The sequence below is a fragment of the Chinchilla lanigera genome, unplaced genomic scaffold, assembly GCF_000276665.1.
Source record: "Chinchilla lanigera isolate Chin_1 unplaced genomic scaffold, ChiLan1.0 scaffold00174, whole genome shotgun sequence".
NCBI lineage: Eukaryota > Metazoa > Chordata > Mammalia > Rodentia > Chinchillidae > Chinchilla > Chinchilla lanigera.
In genome coordinates, this window is record NW_004955575.1 from 1,241,355 (window position 1) to 1,257,845 (window position 16,491).

General features: G+C 45.4%; 1 protein-coding gene across 2 annotated transcripts in view; it reads right to left on the bottom strand.

Annotated features, from left to right (window-relative positions):
* The window catches only part of Znf366 (zinc finger protein 366), a 65,835-nt gene that overhangs the window by 17,521 nt on the left and 31,823 nt on the right, over positions 1-16,491 (bottom strand). The window contains exons 1-2 of one of the 2 annotated variants that reach the window (XM_013509611.1): positions 8,630-8,694; positions 2,546-3,903 (exon numbers count right to left, since the gene is read on the bottom strand). In XM_013509611.1, the coding sequence (XP_013365065.1) occupies positions 2,546-3,889 (1,344 nt within the window). In that variant the 5' untranslated portion in view covers positions 3,890-3,903; positions 8,630-8,694. Of the gene's footprint in view, positions 1-2,545; positions 3,904-8,629; positions 8,695-16,491 lie in introns of those variants that run through there. The other variant, XM_005413939.2, reaches the window with a different exon arrangement.

Below are 16,491 nucleotides of genomic sequence, written 5' to 3' on the forward strand. Positions count from 1 at the left end.
TCCCAGCTGGAGTAGAGTACTAGCTATACCTGAGTAAACAGTGCTTCCGTAAAAATGCCTGTGCAAGGGGTCTTGATCCAGAATGACCTTGTTTTCCTTTGTTTTGAGCTAGGGTTTTGCTATGTTGCTCAGGCTGGTCTCAGACTCATGTGCTCATCTGATCCTCCCACCTCACCCTCCTAAATAGCTGAGACTTCAGGTGTGTGCCACCATGCCCAGCCAAAATAACTGATGAAAAGGAAAACTTAGAGAACCATGATACTGAGATGATTCTTACAGGACTGATTAGAACAAATTACTAAAACAACAAACTTCAAAGAAATCCATATTTCCTGGTGTTCATAGTGGCCTCAGGAGGAAAGAATTCATTCCAAGTTCAGTTCTGACTGCCTGTATTTCCATGTATTTAATTTTTGGCATGTTAAGACAGTATCATTCCTTGGTTTTGGTGAGTCCATGAGTACTAAAGGGTAGGTTGAGATCTCTGCCCAGCTACTTACTGACTGTGAAACCTTATCTAGCCAAGTCCTTTCCTAGTGTGGACTTCTCTTCTCACGATGAACTGGTGGGTCTTCAGAACCCTGGAGTTCTTTCTAGCTCACTCTCATCTTTGGAGATGAATGTGGATTTATACTAGAAGAAGCAGGAATCAACCTCCTTCAAAACTGCATTTTAATGTTAAGAAAATTAATTTTAAGTGTATTGCATATTCAGTGAGTTTAATACTATGAAATCAATAAAAATATTTTCTTGACAGGCTTCACATTTTACTAGCATATCTTTCTTCTCTCTAGATAGTCTCTGGGGCCAGGGACATGGCTCAGTGACACAGTATGTACATAGCATGCATGAAGCACTTGATTTGATCTTAGAACAACAACAAAAAAATTTCCCCTCTGGACTTGGCTATGATCCAGTTATCCCAGATTAAGAAGCCACTACATATCACTGCTTTTGGAATTTCTTCGAGAGAATTCCGTATCTAAAGTAAGACTCACATGGGCGGTGTAAAAGACAAGAGAATAGGAATCTAGCCTTAACTTTGGAGCTACAAAGGAAGCTGTTATGTCCGATAAGAACAGTAAAAGGACAGAGAAGGTGCCCAGGGGGAGGAGGGGTGAGGGCGGGAAGGGGCTGGAAAAGAGGCAGTCTGTGAGTTAAGTGTTCTGGACTCAGGCACTGGTATTGGGGATTCCCTAGTGGCCTTCCCAAGCCTCGGGGTCTATATCTGCAAGTCAGGGGTCACGCTCAGAGGTGCTGAGAAATAAAAGCCAAGTAACGAGTAAAGCACATGCTATAGAGCAAGTCTTCAGTAAATTCTACCTCTCACTGTTGGCTGATGCCTCTCAGTGGATTTGTTTTCTGATCTGAATGAAACTTATTTCAGGTACCAGGCTGTTTCTTCCAGTTTGGCTTCATTGTCTATTATCTTACAGAATCTGTATATTCTAAAATGCACCTTTTGAACATGGTCAGGAGCCCTTGAAATAAGCAAATAGTTTCCTTTGTGGCTGAATCTCAATGTACCTTTACTGATGGCTCCTGCGTTTGGCAGGCAACTCCCCTCAGATGGTATCTACAGGTGTCTTTTGCAGGGCAGGAGCTGTTTGTGCAGTGCCCACAGGGCAGCCCTACACTTCATCTCTGCTGCAGGGCCAGAAAATGCCCTGTGCTGTGTTCTAACAAATGAAACCTATTAAAATAGAGCAGAAGTGTTTCCTTGGTTGGGCAAAGTCTTCCACTGACTTTTCAGAATTAAAGAATGTTGTAATGAGACTTTAGCTTCCTTGGAATCTCTTCTACCAAGAAAACCACTGAGCCTGAGGGCAAAGGTAGAGCTCTTGTTTTGGTAGCTCAAAGCAGACTCAAGTCAGCTCAGCCAGTGCAAGATTTCAGGGTGCCGCCAGGGCCTTGTTTAATTCAGTCAGAATGACTCCAGAGTTTGCTTACAAACGAGACTAAATTTAGCCCCTAGGGCCTGACTGTCTCCTTGAAAACCCAAGCTTAGGGAAAATAAAACCAAAGCCAACAGGGAAAGATGCTTTCTCTTGCCTCCTACACTACCAACCACAGGCCACTGAACCCAAGCGGGAAGGACCTCAGCCCTGTGGAATGTGCCCAGGGCTGCTCGGTCCCAGCCACCTGTGCACGAAGCTGGTCTCAGAGTGGATCCAGCAAGCAACTGGAAGGGTAGCTGCAAAAGGCCAAGGGAGTTCTCCAGGGGGTGCTCGGGGGCATATTCCAGGCATAGAGGGGACAGGGTGTGGGGACACACTGAAGCTGGTGGCCAGGGTGAAGTCCCTAGAAACAAAATTCCAGGGATTCTTGGCGGCTAGGCAGCAGCAGCGCGTAACCACCACGGTCCCTCACTGTCCTTTGGGAAGCCTGGTTCCTTGCTGCCAGGCCCACCTTACAGGGGACAGGGCTTCATTGATAGCCTACCGCCTTGCCATCTGCTAGCCCTCTAAGGCAAAGTGAGGGCGGCTCTGCTCATCTCCAGGGAGGCCCAGAAGCCCGCCCCGGCCCCCTCCCACCCTCGCAGTACCTTGTGGGTGAGCGAGTGCTGCTTGAGGTGGTGCGGCTGCACGAACTCCATGCCGCACTCCGAGCAGATGTAGGGCCGGATGTCCTTGTGCTTCATCATGTGGTTCTGCAGCTGGCTGGGGTACTGGAAGGTCTTGTCGCACTCGGAGCAGTTGTACTGGATGGGGCCCCGGTGCGTGGTGAGGTGCCTCTTCAGCTGGGCCAGCGTGGGGAAGTCGAGGCCGCACTCCACGCAGATGTTCTCCCGCCCGCTCGCGTGCTTGGCCTCGTGCGCCTTGAGCTCGCTGGGGTAGGCGAAGCCCCGGCCGCACACGCGGCAGTTGTGCGGCTTCACCTCGCTGTGCTGCATCATGTGGCGCTTGAGGTGGCTGGTCTGGGTGAAGGCCTTGTGGCACACCTGGCACTTGTGGGGCCGCGTGCCCTGGTGCGTCAGCATGTGTGTGTGCAGGTGGCTGAGCTGCTTGAAGAGCTTCCCGCAGCGGCTGCACGCGTGCGGCTTGATGCCGCTGTGGCCTAGGATGTGGGTGACCAGGTTGTACTTGGAGGTGTAGGACTTCTCGCAGGTCGGGCACTGCCAGCGCTTCTGCGCCCCGCCCACGTCCACGTAGTAGCTGTCATCGATCTGCACGTTCACGTCCACCCGCTCCACCTTCTGCTTGGCCTCCTCGCTCTCCACGGGCTCCGCTTTCCGGGGCGGCGGCTCCTCGGCGGGCGGCCTGGGCAGGAAGGGGTGCCGGCCGAAGGGGAAGGGCGAGGTGGCGGGCACGAAGAGCGGGAACACCAGGCCCGGGTGCACTTTGGGGTAGTAAGGGTAGGGCGCGGGCAGGAAGGGCGGGGGCGCCGGCTGCGGCCACACGGCGCTGGGCTTGAGGGGCTCCTGCTTGACCGGCTCCTGCTTGACGGGCTTGCCGGCCAGCGGCTCGAGCGCGCGGTAGAACTGGAAGCCCACGTCACACAGGTCGATCATCTGCGAGTCACACTTGGGGCGCGGGGGCTGCGCGAAGAGCAGGGGGAGGCTCGCGGCCCCGCGGGCTTTGCTCTCCTCCGAGGGGAGGCCGAGCAGGGCTTCCTGTGCGGCATGGCTGTAGGGCATCTTGGTGGGCATGCTCTTGCGCTTGCGGGACCCGCCTCCTTCGAAGACCCCGGAGAACCCGTCCAGGTTCCCTGCGGGGGGTTCGTATCGAAACTGGGAGAACGGCCCCCGGAGGGCTTCGGGAAGGGGGAGTCTCTGGGGTGCCTTCCCGCGAGAGGCCACTGGCTGTAGGCAGTGGGGAAAGGACGGGGTCCTCTTCACACCCAAGTTGAAATGCGCATCCTCGTCTTTGATCATCATTTCCTTCTGCATCCTTGGCAATTTGCCTTTAAACAGAAACAAAGTCATTAGTTGATGTTTTTGCTTTGCTTTGTTTTGAGTTTTCTTTGCCCTTAAGGGTTCGTTACTGATCAGTACTAATTTTTGGGAAGAGCAATGCTTCCCTAATTCCAGCCTTACTGAGGGCTGTTCAACATTGTTCCTCCTTCCTGCGCTCACAGTTCTAGTGTGGAAAGTGCTCACCTCCTGCCAGGGGCCCCTACCTAGGGCTGAATCACACTGGGCTCTGTGAATCTAGCCGCAGAACCATGGCGGCGGGGTGGGCTTGTTTGAAAGAAGCCTGAGAACTCATCTGGTCCTTGTCCTCACTTAAAATGAGGTCTGAAGGCCCATAAAGGTGAAATGACACACTCAAGTCACACAGCTACTCCATATAGGAGTTTGAACTGGGGCCTGTTCAATCTGAGATGTGACCTCATCTATTAATGATGAATTAAATACGTCTTCTTGGATGGTTTCTTCCATAAGGAAACCAATTTTCACTGCTCCTGCCTTAGTTGGGCCTCTGCTGAGGAGGGTGGGGGTATTCAAGGTCATGAAGGGCAGGGACTTTAATGCTGATCTCAGAACTAATGTTTCTGAGTATCCTTTCTGAGCAAGGTATGCTACTGAGGTGTACCAGTGGACAAGACTGGTAATGATTAAGAAAAGCTGGGCAAACCAAGTTATGAAGTCATTTTGACAATGTGTTCTAATATTCAGCCAGAATCAACTCGACGAGGAAATTCCCAAGATTATGAAGCACTAAACCTGCACTTGGGCCTCTCTCTTCAGGTAGATGCCAAAGTGAAAGGCAGCCTTTGGCATCTCCTGTGGCATCTGACTGTTGTCCTGTGGAACCAGGTACTGTGTCCTGAGGACCAATCAGGCATGTCAGCAAGAACCTATTGGGAGAAGTCTGGCCCAAGAGCTTGTTCCCTTTCACAGGTCTCCGGGCTGTTTTTCTAGTACCCTCACCTGGATGCTGATAGAATGAACCAGTTGCTGTCTTTTCTACCCAAGTCCTCTGAGTTTGCTGGGTTCTGTTGCTCAGCAGAGGCTGCCACAGAACCAGTTGGCCTGGCAAGGTGTAACCCAGTGACACTGGTGACAGGGCTGGAAGAGGGCTGGGTGTTTGGACTGACTCAGGGCTCTGGCAAACCAAAGAGTACAGGGTGAGGCCCTGGGGTGAGAGGGCCACCAGTCTCCAGTGGTTTGTCATAGTGCTTGGTGAGAGAGATGTGGTTTGCAGAAGGATCAAGATTTTCCCAAACTGCATGTATGTCTTTTTGAGTGGGCTGAGAAATGTAGCATAATTGAAGCAAAAGCGACATTTAAATATTTGATTACCAAGTGTATCAGTCAGGGTTTTACTGGAGAAACAGATATAACACAGGATGTACAAATTATAAGAAGTTATAAGATTGATTTATGATGGTCAGCCAGAGAGTTGCATGGGGAAGTGTGCAGAAGGTGTCTGCACACAGAAGACCAAAGGAATCAGTCCAGGGTCTGGAGTTCGCTGCAGAGTTCTGTGCAAGTCCGTACCAGGAGGCCAATGAGTCTGCGACAGAAGGCTGAAGGATCCAAGGTGGAAGCCGAAGAGTCTGCACTAGAAGCCAGGGACGAAGTGCAAGCTGAAGGTGAAGACTGGAGCTCCTCCAAAAGGAATGGAAGTACCCCTGTCCTTCTTCATTTCCCTTTTATATTATCTAGGTGATGATCCACCCTAGGGTGGCTCCTCTACACCTTAGGGTGTAGAATTGCTGGACCAGTTGCTGAGCCAAGTTTTGTTATGCTTCTAAACTTCTCAAGTTGACATAATTAATCAACCACTACACCAAGTATATCTACAAACAACTCAGTTGAGAAGGGAAATACGTGTTCCTATTATGTATTTGGGCATTCATTAAAGCTGTTCTGTGAACTGGTCAGAGAGCTGAAGTAATAATGTGTATTAATATTCACTTTGTGTTTATGTGTGTGAGATGATGTTCTCAGTCTGTTGCTCATTCCTTGGGTTTGGGCCTTAGTAATAAAGAGCAAGAGTTTGTGTGGCCAGTAAGTGGGAGGTCCAGCTTGGGTCTTGTCTTTGCTTCCTCCTAAAATTCTTATAAAAAATGTGAAGTTGTTCCCCGCGACTGCCTTGGACATTTGTAGGAAGTGAAGAGGGCAGGAGGAGAAGGACGGACCTAGCTTTACAAGACGAAGAGGTGTGGGTGGGCAGTAAAAGGAGTGTAGGAAGAGGACTGGGAGAGCAGGGGCTCTTTGATGGCTTCCTGTGTTTACTAGGTGGTCTCTTGACTTGAGGTGCAGCAGGTCCTGATCCCTACATTCACAAGCAGTTATAGAGAGTAGGGAGCTGGTCCAAGAATTTGTTGTAGCTATAAAAATAATCGGCTTTCTGACAAGACTAAATGTGTTCAGTTGGAGAGAAAGTTGCGATTCCTGTCTCTGGCATTTCTTTTGAGCCTCAGTTGGTTTTATAGTCTCATGAAGCTAGGTTCCTTTTGCAGAAAAGCCTGATCAGACTGGAGAAGCTTCTCAGGTCGTGCGCTCCTGTCTCACAGCTGAGCCTATCTTAAAGCAAACTGGTTCTGTCTTGTTCTGATACAATTAGAAGAAACAAGTCCTAGTTCATATTAAGAGTAACACTCCTAATAAAAAGCTAATCCTAAAGGCATGTTTATTTTCAGTGTTTGCATTTTAATTACCATTAACCCAGTAAAGCAAGGAAACACTATTGAACAGAGATGGTATTTTTTAAACATAAATGGCACAGTTGTATCCCCAGGGAAATGACTTCATCTATGTATCCTAATCTCTTACTCTTTTAATTTCATAAAATTAATTCTGCCCAGTTTCTGCCTGGCTATTCTCTCACCCTTAAAATATCCTGTGTGCCACAGAATAAAATCAATAACATAAAGAGATTTTTTTTTTTTTCATAAAGAGATTTTTAAAGAGCTTGGAATCCACCCACTGACATTTGAGTAGATGTTTAGAAGAGCTTTCCCTCCTACAGAAGGTTCCTAAGGAGCATTGCCGATCTCAGGGAGAGGTCAAGGAAAGAAGAGAGTGAGGAAGGGAGGGAGGGAGGGAAAGAGGGAGGGATGGGGGGATCTGCTTCTCTGTTTGGCCTTCTTGGCGAAATATCAAGTGTAGCTGCTGCTAGCTATTAATATCCCTGTCTTTGGGCACCAGGAGATAAGGACAAGCCCTAGAGGGCAGAATAGCAACAAAGTCAGAAAACCACCTATGCCGGGGATGGGGAGTGTTCAGGGGAAGAGCGAGGAAAGGCTGTCTTCCTTAGGAGGCAATTTATCTTCAAATCAGTCAAGTTAAAATTCTGAGTGTCTCCAGCAAAAAATATTAATAGACTCCTAGAAAATCTCCATGTGTATGCTTCTGTTTCTAAAAATAGCCTCACAGGCATTCATGACAGCTATAGGATTCCGTGTGGGAGGCAGGAGAGGCTAGGGACAGCAAGCCGGCTGAGATGTTCCAACTGGGGGACAGGCCTGCAGTGGGAAGGGAGCAGCTACAAGCCCTGACCCATCAGTGGCTGCTTCCAGAGCTCCTGGAGGAAACCAGTAGGTTGTAAGACAGTTTCCCACCAGGACACAGTGTTGAGACCACGTGCAAAAAGAAAGAAGAACTGACATTTCAGAAGCAGATAACTTTGGATGGGTTTGGAGTCTGAGGGTCTGGGCTTGAATGTTGGCTTTGTATTAGCAGTTGTGGGGGACTGAACAAGTTAATTTCAAAGTCTGATATTCTCCTCTGTGGAATGGGAGTTTAAATGTCCCATTAGGGTGACTGGAGACTTAAAATAGCATGTGTGTGACAGAACGTATTAAGCACTAGCCAGCGTGGTGGCAAAGACAACCTGGACAGGGAAGAAAGGCTGGGGTCAGGCTTCAGAGAATTGATGCTGGCATCATCTCTGCTGACTGAAATAAAGCTGTTGGTCACCAGTGGAAGGCACCTGAGCTTCTGCTCTGCAAGTTCAAAACCAAGACCTTACCCTTTTAACCTGAGCTGGTCTTGTCCCAGCAGCGAAGGTAAACACAAAGAAGCCAGTGATGGTATTCACTGTGTGCCAATGAGCTCTAGCTTAATCTTCTTCCCCATCCCTCCCGCGTACTCCATTCCTGTGATAAAGCTGTCTTTCTGTCCGCATTAATAATAGACTCTTTAAGGAGTGGGGAGCTGAAGCAAAGGGGATTAGCTGCTCTATTACAACTAGTGTATGAGAAGCTAAAGAACTGCCCCTAATCTAATACTGAAGGTCAGTTTCCTAGGGTTAGGAGGATCTACCTGTGAAAACCAAAGTCTCAGACAAAGGGCTAGTGTTGGACTGATATTGGTTGGAAAACCAGCACCTGCAATTGCTGCTAGACTGTGAGGACAGGGCCTGGGTCTGCTTAATTCTCCGCTGCGTTTTCAGGCTCTGGCATGTGCCTACTTTGGGATGAGAGGAGAAATGTGTGGTTCTTGTCTTTAAAGCCTCCTTATGAAACACTAACATAAATAGTTTCATCTTCAATTATTTAGAATGAGGATGACTTTGGGATGATTCTAATCAGATCACCAGTGTCCTGTGAAGTTCTAGTATAGTCACTGTGGAGAGAACTTGATACATACAGCTCGTGTGAGCTGTTGCTCTTCAGTTTTCAAGGGCACTATTCTCTGACTCACTCTCCGATTCAGGAAGCCCTAAATGCTACTTACACTAAAGCTGTGGAGCCCTTCTCAGAGTGTCACAAGGTTCTGCAACCCAGCCACAAAATAGATTCCTGAAAAGTCCAAAAGGCAGAAGTGTTAGAAAGACTTCTGGGTTGAGAATGGGAACTGTAAACCAAGAGTGGTGGTCCCCCTGTATCCTTCCACCTGGAAGAACTTAGTTTACCCTTTGTGCTAATGAAGGGGAGAAAACTTTAGGAGATTCAGACATTTTCATTGCTATAGTCAGAGACTGTTCTAAGGGCCCTGGCCTTCCATGATACCCAGCTACTCAATCACAGAGCCCAAAAGACTATAAATGAGTTCAGATAGAAAATGCTGGGTTAGCCAAACGTGGTGGTACATGCCTGTAAGTAATCCCAGCCATGGGGAGGCTGAGCCAGGAGGACCTCTGTGAGTTCAAGGCCAGCCTGAATTGCATAACAAAGCCCTGTCTCAAAAAAAAAAAATTAAAAAACATACAGGTCAATCTATAGTAAAGGATTTGGGGTCTCAGAATAAATTTCTTAATAAGTATTATTCTGAGAGTTAGGTATGAGGAAATGGAGAATGAATGAATTTTAAAAACCCAATCAAAATTTTTTTCTTTGAAAGATAAGGGCCAATTAGAAATATGAGACTTAACTAAGAAGAAACCACATTTAGTTTTGGGAAAAATTGCTTCTAATAATGCCCTTTAATTAGGAATTCACCTACTGCACCAAAATATAAATATTCCCCAGATAAAATTACTGGTATTTTGTGGTTCTCATTTGAACTGAAGGTCATTCCAGTAAACGCTATCAGGCAGTGACAGTGAGTCAGCATGCCAGGGGCAGATTTATCTCTGCTCTACCACACTGATTTCTGTTCATCCTGAAATTCACTAGAGAACATTCCCTGCCATGGGACAGACAGAAACTGCATTCTTCTTGAAGCTTTGCAGTATTTCTTGGGAAGATGTTCCATTTTAGGAAGACTCGTTTGCCTTTTAGTTTGAGTGTGGCATATACTTATGTGTGGTTTGCCCTGGAGTTGTGTTGTCAGCAGAGTTGAAAGCACAGAGAAGGTGAGGGTAAAGAAAAGTAGGAGGAGGGGCTGGGGATTTAGCTCAGCGGCATAGCGCCTGCCTGGCAAGCGCAAGGTCGTGAGTTCGGTTCCCGGTACCGGAGAAAAACCAAAATCAAAAAAAAAAAAAAAAAAAAAAGAAAAGTAGGAGGAGAAGCAGTACCAGAGGGACAAGCGGGGGGAAGCAGGATAGGCAGGAGAGGGTGTGCACTGACTGAACTTCTCCCTAATCATCAAAGGTACCTTGGTCTAAGGCTTCTCTGGTGTAGGATTTTAATGGCTCACCTAGCTGTTTTGGAATTTGATCTGTAGCTAAAGACTGTAAGGCTTAAATATTCTAATGGTTAGAAATATTTGTCTCAATACATGTGTAGTTGTGCTGCTGAGTTATCCGGCAGTAAGGATTCAATGGTGCATTCTGAGATGGGCGGGAATAGAAGGGTCTCTGTACATAGCTGGCAGGTGCATAATATCGTGTTTTTGCAAGGCTGCCTTGCTGTTGGGTGGCACTCAGCAGCAGCACTCACTGCATGTGTGATCACTCGTCAGACTTGGATGAAATGAATAGCCTATCTTGTCACTCCCTGGGTCAATGCTAAATCCAGAGAGACGAGACCAGAGGTCTGGTAGCTAGATCCCAGGGCCCTTCAGGATGCCCTTCTTGCTTTCATTTATTTCAAAAACCCCAATTTCCCTTATTTTATTGTAAAAATTAAGCTGTCAGCTCTGTAGGCACCAGAATGTATTACTTGACAATGAGACTTGTTCACACATGAAGTAGTTCACTGAACTCACATGATTATTTTTTTGAAAGTTCCTAAATACAACCCAGACATAACACAAAGTCAAATTGAGTTCCGTATTTTTTTAAATGTCCAGAATGTGCATGGATACATACCATTTTAATGTATTTTTTAATGAAGCTCTTAATTAAAAACCAACAGCAAGTTCAGCTACTAAGTCGCATAGGCTAAAGTGGAGGTAGGTTTCACTTAAGAAAGATAAAGTTTATCTTTTAAGTGCTCATTATGAGACTGCTTTCTGAAAAGCAGGCGTGGATGCCTTGACTTGAGCCCTGCAGCAGCTGCTGGTGTTTTGGGGTTATCACTGCCCTCGAGGCCCAGTTAGAGGAAGGAAATGCACTGGAGATGTGACTTAGCAGTTCTCTTGCCTGGCGCTCAGAGCTAATATATCTCTTATGAATAGAATTTTAACTGGAAAGATAGAATTTTTCCTCCAACTTTTTTTGGGGAGGGAAATACCCTAAAAATACATGCTTTTTGGTTTTATGTACATAGATCAAATAAACTCGATATACTCAGGCCTAACTAAGCAAAATAGACATGCATTTTAGAAAGCTTCCTTTTGTCTGTCTCTGAGCACGGCGGCACATTGTGGATAAGACTGGAAAGCACAGCCCTCAGCAAGCAGAGGCCATGGTGAGAATCAGTACATAACTGATGAGGCTGGTCATCTGTAGAATGAACCTGTTTTAAAAATATAACTTCGGGCAGCATTTATTGAGCGGGTGGAGATGATGGAAATATTTAGTATTTTGATCTTGGTTATACAACTGAATCGGTTGAAGCTCATACAACTCAAGAATTATACCAGAGATAAGTTTAAAAATACAAAATAAATATTACAATGCACTCTGCACATCATTATTAAAGATATTTGTGAAATGTCCAGCCATCAAGGTAGACATCAAAGTGACAGGGCCCCTCTAACCAATTGATATCTATGAAGTGTGTCCAATAACATGCATATTGCAAATAAAAGGAAATATAAACTGGATTATAGGAAATGTATGTATTAATTCTTGTTTAATCTGAAGGGAGACTTTAAATATGGTGATTGTGTCTGTATGTTTTCTATTCGATAAGGAGTTAGAACAATGATGATGTGTTAAATTGCCATTCAAGTCTTCTAATGTTTGGCTTTCATTACATGTTGAGTAAGCACCCTTCTCTAATTGTTCCAACAATCTTGGAAATGTAAAGTAACCTGCCATTGGTGGACAAGATAATTTTTGCCATTAGAAAATATGGCCTTATCTTGCACATCAATAGATTGGTATTGGTATTCATGTACACACGTCACTCCTGTGTATCATTTCACCTACGCCTGTGTAACTGAGTTCTCTTATAAATGGAACTCATCTCTGAACCTCCAAAGCACAGACCAACTGCTGAGTCATGCCACCTTACCAGGGTCTGCTCTGTCAAGCAGCCTACCTAAGTAGATACCTCATTTCTTTAACACCTTGCGTTGGCTATGTCAGCCAGACTGCTGCAGGGTTCTGCCAGGTTCTCCGGGAGTGGGGTAGAGAAAACGTCCACTAATGGAAGCTTTACGGGGACTCAGAGGTGAAACTTCTTTCACCATATCTGGAAGTGAATCCCTTACTCTTTAAAATCTTTCACATTTGTTTAGAATTCCATTCACTGGCAGGGTGCTGTGCTGTTTTTCACCTGTGTGCGTTGGGGGGTGTCCTACATTTCTAACATAATCTGATTAAAAAGAAACTTGCTTGGTGATATATATATATATATATATAGTTTGGTTTTTTTTTGCTGGGAATCATTAAGTTTTGGGGAACTTACTTAACAAATTCCATGTTCTAGCTTGCTGTTGCTCCCTAGTCCCAAGAAGAATTTTGGTTTCCCGAAGGCAGGACTAACGAGGGGCTTGCCTGTTGCCATCCATTCCAGCCAACCTTCCATAAATTAACTGCTAAAATCATCTCCAGGGAGAAAGTGGCTCAGCCAAGGTGCTGCAGTGACTGGGGCGGTGCTCCCTGGAAGGCACAACCCCTGATTCATCATGGCTCGGCCCCAGAGCCAATTCATGTCATAGAATAAATGTGTGTGGTCTTGAGAGATGTCCAAAGTGACAGTGATCAAAAGGCACTAAGCCTCTGAGAGAGTGTCACCACAGATAGAACCTGCCCACGTGCCAGCAAACTGTGTAGTCAGGGAAGGCCACCACAAGTGCCTCGCTGGGGCCATGGCTGCAGGTTTCTTGTTAGTCTGTGCGAAGGCCCATTAGCTCTGGGAAATGTACATCCCAATGCATGTGATGGGTCTGTGACCCTACCTTTTTTTTGTTTTTATGTGGATTGAGTTCCTGCTCTATTTCTGTCTTCTGATAAGCCACTGCAGAACTACTCTTTATTTGCATACCTTTTATCTCAGCCTACACTTGTTAATTCAAGTCTTCTCATTCACCTGCTTTGAGCTTTTTTTCTCTTGAATCTGCCCACTAAAATCATTCTGCTCAATAAATATATTTATAAAATATATGTACTCCTGTCCTCACGTACATGTACACATAGCTTATCTCCAGAAGGAAATACAAGGATCTGGTTGTCTCTAGGAGCACAGTATGCCTGGGGGCAGAGGAGGGGCAGGCTTTGGAATCAAGCAGCCAAGTGACCAACTTCAGGAGGGACTATTCCCTTCAGATCCTATGGGAAGGCACCTTTGGACCTAAGCCGTTCCCTGGGTGGAAAGGAGACTTTCACTGGCATACCTTTCCAAGACATACTTTTATACATGGGGACTGATGTAGCTATTCAAACATCTGCACTTTAAAAATTCATACTGACTTTCAAATAGCAAACATACAGACAAAATTAGACTGGAGATTTCCTGCCTTTGAAGCTCCAAAGAATCCTCTTGAAGTGTTTCATTGATTTCTCTGCCCAAGGCCTTTTGATGCCTTTAGCAGACGTTACCCTGTCATATACCTTGGATGTGCAGTTCTATGACTGTTTTGTCTTGTGTTTAGATGTCTCCCCAAAGCCTCATGTGTGGAGCTTTTCCAGTGGTGGCTGGATCTAGAGTGTGTGATGCTGGCATTGATTCATGGTGCGATACTGAGAATCAAGGACACTAGGATTAAGGGTGTGAGTGCTACCTGCCATAGGTAGCCTGCATAAGATGTAAGGGACAGAAAAAACTGTGGTTGTCCCTTGCTTGCTTTGCTACCTTCTGCCCTCCATGAACTATTTCTTCTCTGATATGCCTGTCTACCATGCCACCCTTCCTTGGAGTCAGCCGATTATGGACTGAAACCTCTACAAGCTGTGAGCTAAATAAACCTTTCCCTCTTTAACTTTGGGTGTTGGGTATTTTGTCTCAGCACTGAGAAAAGTAATAAAACAATGACCCATGCTTCTACCATCAGGGGAGTAATGACGAATAACAGCAAAGATTCAAACTGGGAAGACCTTTCTCAAAAACATTCACTCAGCAAACCACTTCAGGTGCCTCTTGTGCCTGTCCTATGCTAGGTGCCAGGAGGGCAGCACTTAATTAGCCGAAACCAAGATTCAAGAAATTCAGCCTCTAGGAGAAGTAGACACCCGGATGTGCAGAAAATGTTGTAGGAGCTACAATAGAAACATCTTGGACTAGCAGCTTAATTTACTAAATCCGAGAGAACAAGAAGCAGAATTATGTTCTTTGACACACATAAGAAACTATTTCCTTTAAAATCTTTTTGTACGTATTATTAAAATGCCAGAACAATAGGAAAGGGATGAAGGAATACCTGTAACCGGGAAGGAAGAGAGGAAACTCCTGCCCCCTTTTCCATTCCAGTAACCCCGCCTCAGTATCTGTGTGTTCTGGGCAACACAGGAAGATTCTGGTGACTTGCGAAATGGAGCTGATTAACTGCACTGAGAGCCAGGTGTGTACAGATCTTTAAAAATTACAGTGAACTTTGAAAGGCCAGATTAAGAGAATTTGGTGTGAAGATTCACAGCAATTACATAATTACACGCTGCACACAGGAGTAATCCAGTTTCTTCATGCCACCCATCCCTGAATTTCTCTTTGACTCTCCCCAGCACTAAGAAGGAATTCTGAGATGCTAAGATGGAGACCCTTCCGTCTCTGGTCATGTTGGATATTTCCCCTAATGAAGTTGAATTGCCTAAAAGTTCCTTCCTAGCTACAATAAAAGTCCAGTTGTATTTGTGCCACTGCAGAACCATGAAATATCAAAGTGCAAAGCGAGCTGCAGCCCTTGGACAGTCACTCCTTTCTCTCGGCTCCCACAGCCTGGACCCACTCCTGGGAAGTAGCATCCTAATGGGGCATTGCTGAAGGGCTGGATATCTTTGAGAACAGGGACATTTCCTAAATGCTTCTTCTTCTGTACTGTCTTGAAATGGCACTCAGTGACATTTTAAAGTGATATGCTTTCAAGTTAAAGTAATTTCTGAGTCTTAAGAAAATTTTATTCTGTTCTTTTATAATAACTAATAAATAAAACTACTCCAAAAAGGTCTGTGGAATTCCTTCCTTTTTACTCTTCCCTTTTTTGCTACTATTCTATGAGGAGCCAAAATGCTTTTTTTGTTTAGGATGAGTCACTGTTTAGGATTAGTCATGAAAAGGAATGTAACATGCTTTGTTTTTAGACTAAATTCTTCCTCTTCTTCCTTTCTTTTTTTTTTTCCCATGCTAGGGATGGAACTTGGGGCCTTGAACATGTTAGGCATGTCCTCTACCTCCGAGCTACACCTCAGTCCCTGGGTTCTCATTTTGCTTTTTAAGCCCAGATGCATTCTGGAGATTATTCTACTGGTCCATTGTGTAGGGGGTTTAGAGGGTGTCCCTGGAAGGAGAAGCCCATGTGCCCAAGAAGGCACACATTCATATTAGAATCCTCTGACTCTCAATCTACCTTTTCATTCCCTACCCTTATCCTTCCTTATAAAGGAAATAGTTTCTTATGTGTGTCAAAGAACATAATACCCCTTGTTTATGTTAAAATAATACTCCAGGATTTGTTAATGCTTCAACTTGTCTCTGATTCTCAGGGTTTTCTTTATCAACTGCCATTGCTATAGTAAGTGTCTACCTCAAATGTTAACTTTATGCATAGAAGCAAAAAATAAAGGATCCAGAAGTCAACTTGCCAGCACCTTTGCTGGTCACCTTGACCATTCATTGCTGTGTGGTTATCACGAAAGTGTGTTCATTGCTCTTTGGAAATGAGCGCTCCCCGGTTTCCTTTTTTCCCTTCCGTGTGTAGGACTCTAGTCTTCCTGCACACCACTTTACTCCAGGATGACTTGGTGCAACTTCCATACAGCTTCATGAATATTTCCTTTTCTTTCATTCCAAACCTGTTACATCCCAGTGCCAAATCCATCTAGAAGCAATCATTGCTCTTTCTAAGACAGCTCTCTGTTGAGGAACCCATACAATAGTGTGTAGTAATTGCACATAATGTGCAGAGATTGCTATTTGCTGTTCCAATAGGCATTTCACCTTTTTTCTTAAGAAAAACAAAACAAAACCTGAGTTTGTTTTTGCTGTTGGTGGGTCCAAGAAAAACACCAGCTTTCCCACACATCTCTAGAGCAATGGGTTGCTTTGTGTCACAGTTCTGGACAGTGAGGTGTAAACCTTATATTGCTAAGGATTTCTGAAGAAGCTCTTGCTGTCCTTGTGCAGAGACCACCCATGTGATCCTTGCTTGTCTTCCTTCTTTTTGCCTGGAATGTAGCGAGGAGGCTGACAGTAGAGCTGCCTTATTGGAACCATGAAGAAGCAAGCTGAAGGCAATGCTTCCCACCAAGAAAGGCAGAGAGGCAGAGGACAAGTGTCAGGGTAGAACTGTACCCATTTGGTACTGTTCTTGGTGCTTAATTCAAGAAAAGGAATCCTTATTCCATTAAGCAAAGGACATTCAGATGTCTGTGGCTTATAGCCAAATATAGTCCTTACCAGAGAACATAAAGTAAATCAAATGCAAACTCCTTCACCTAACTTTGACATTTC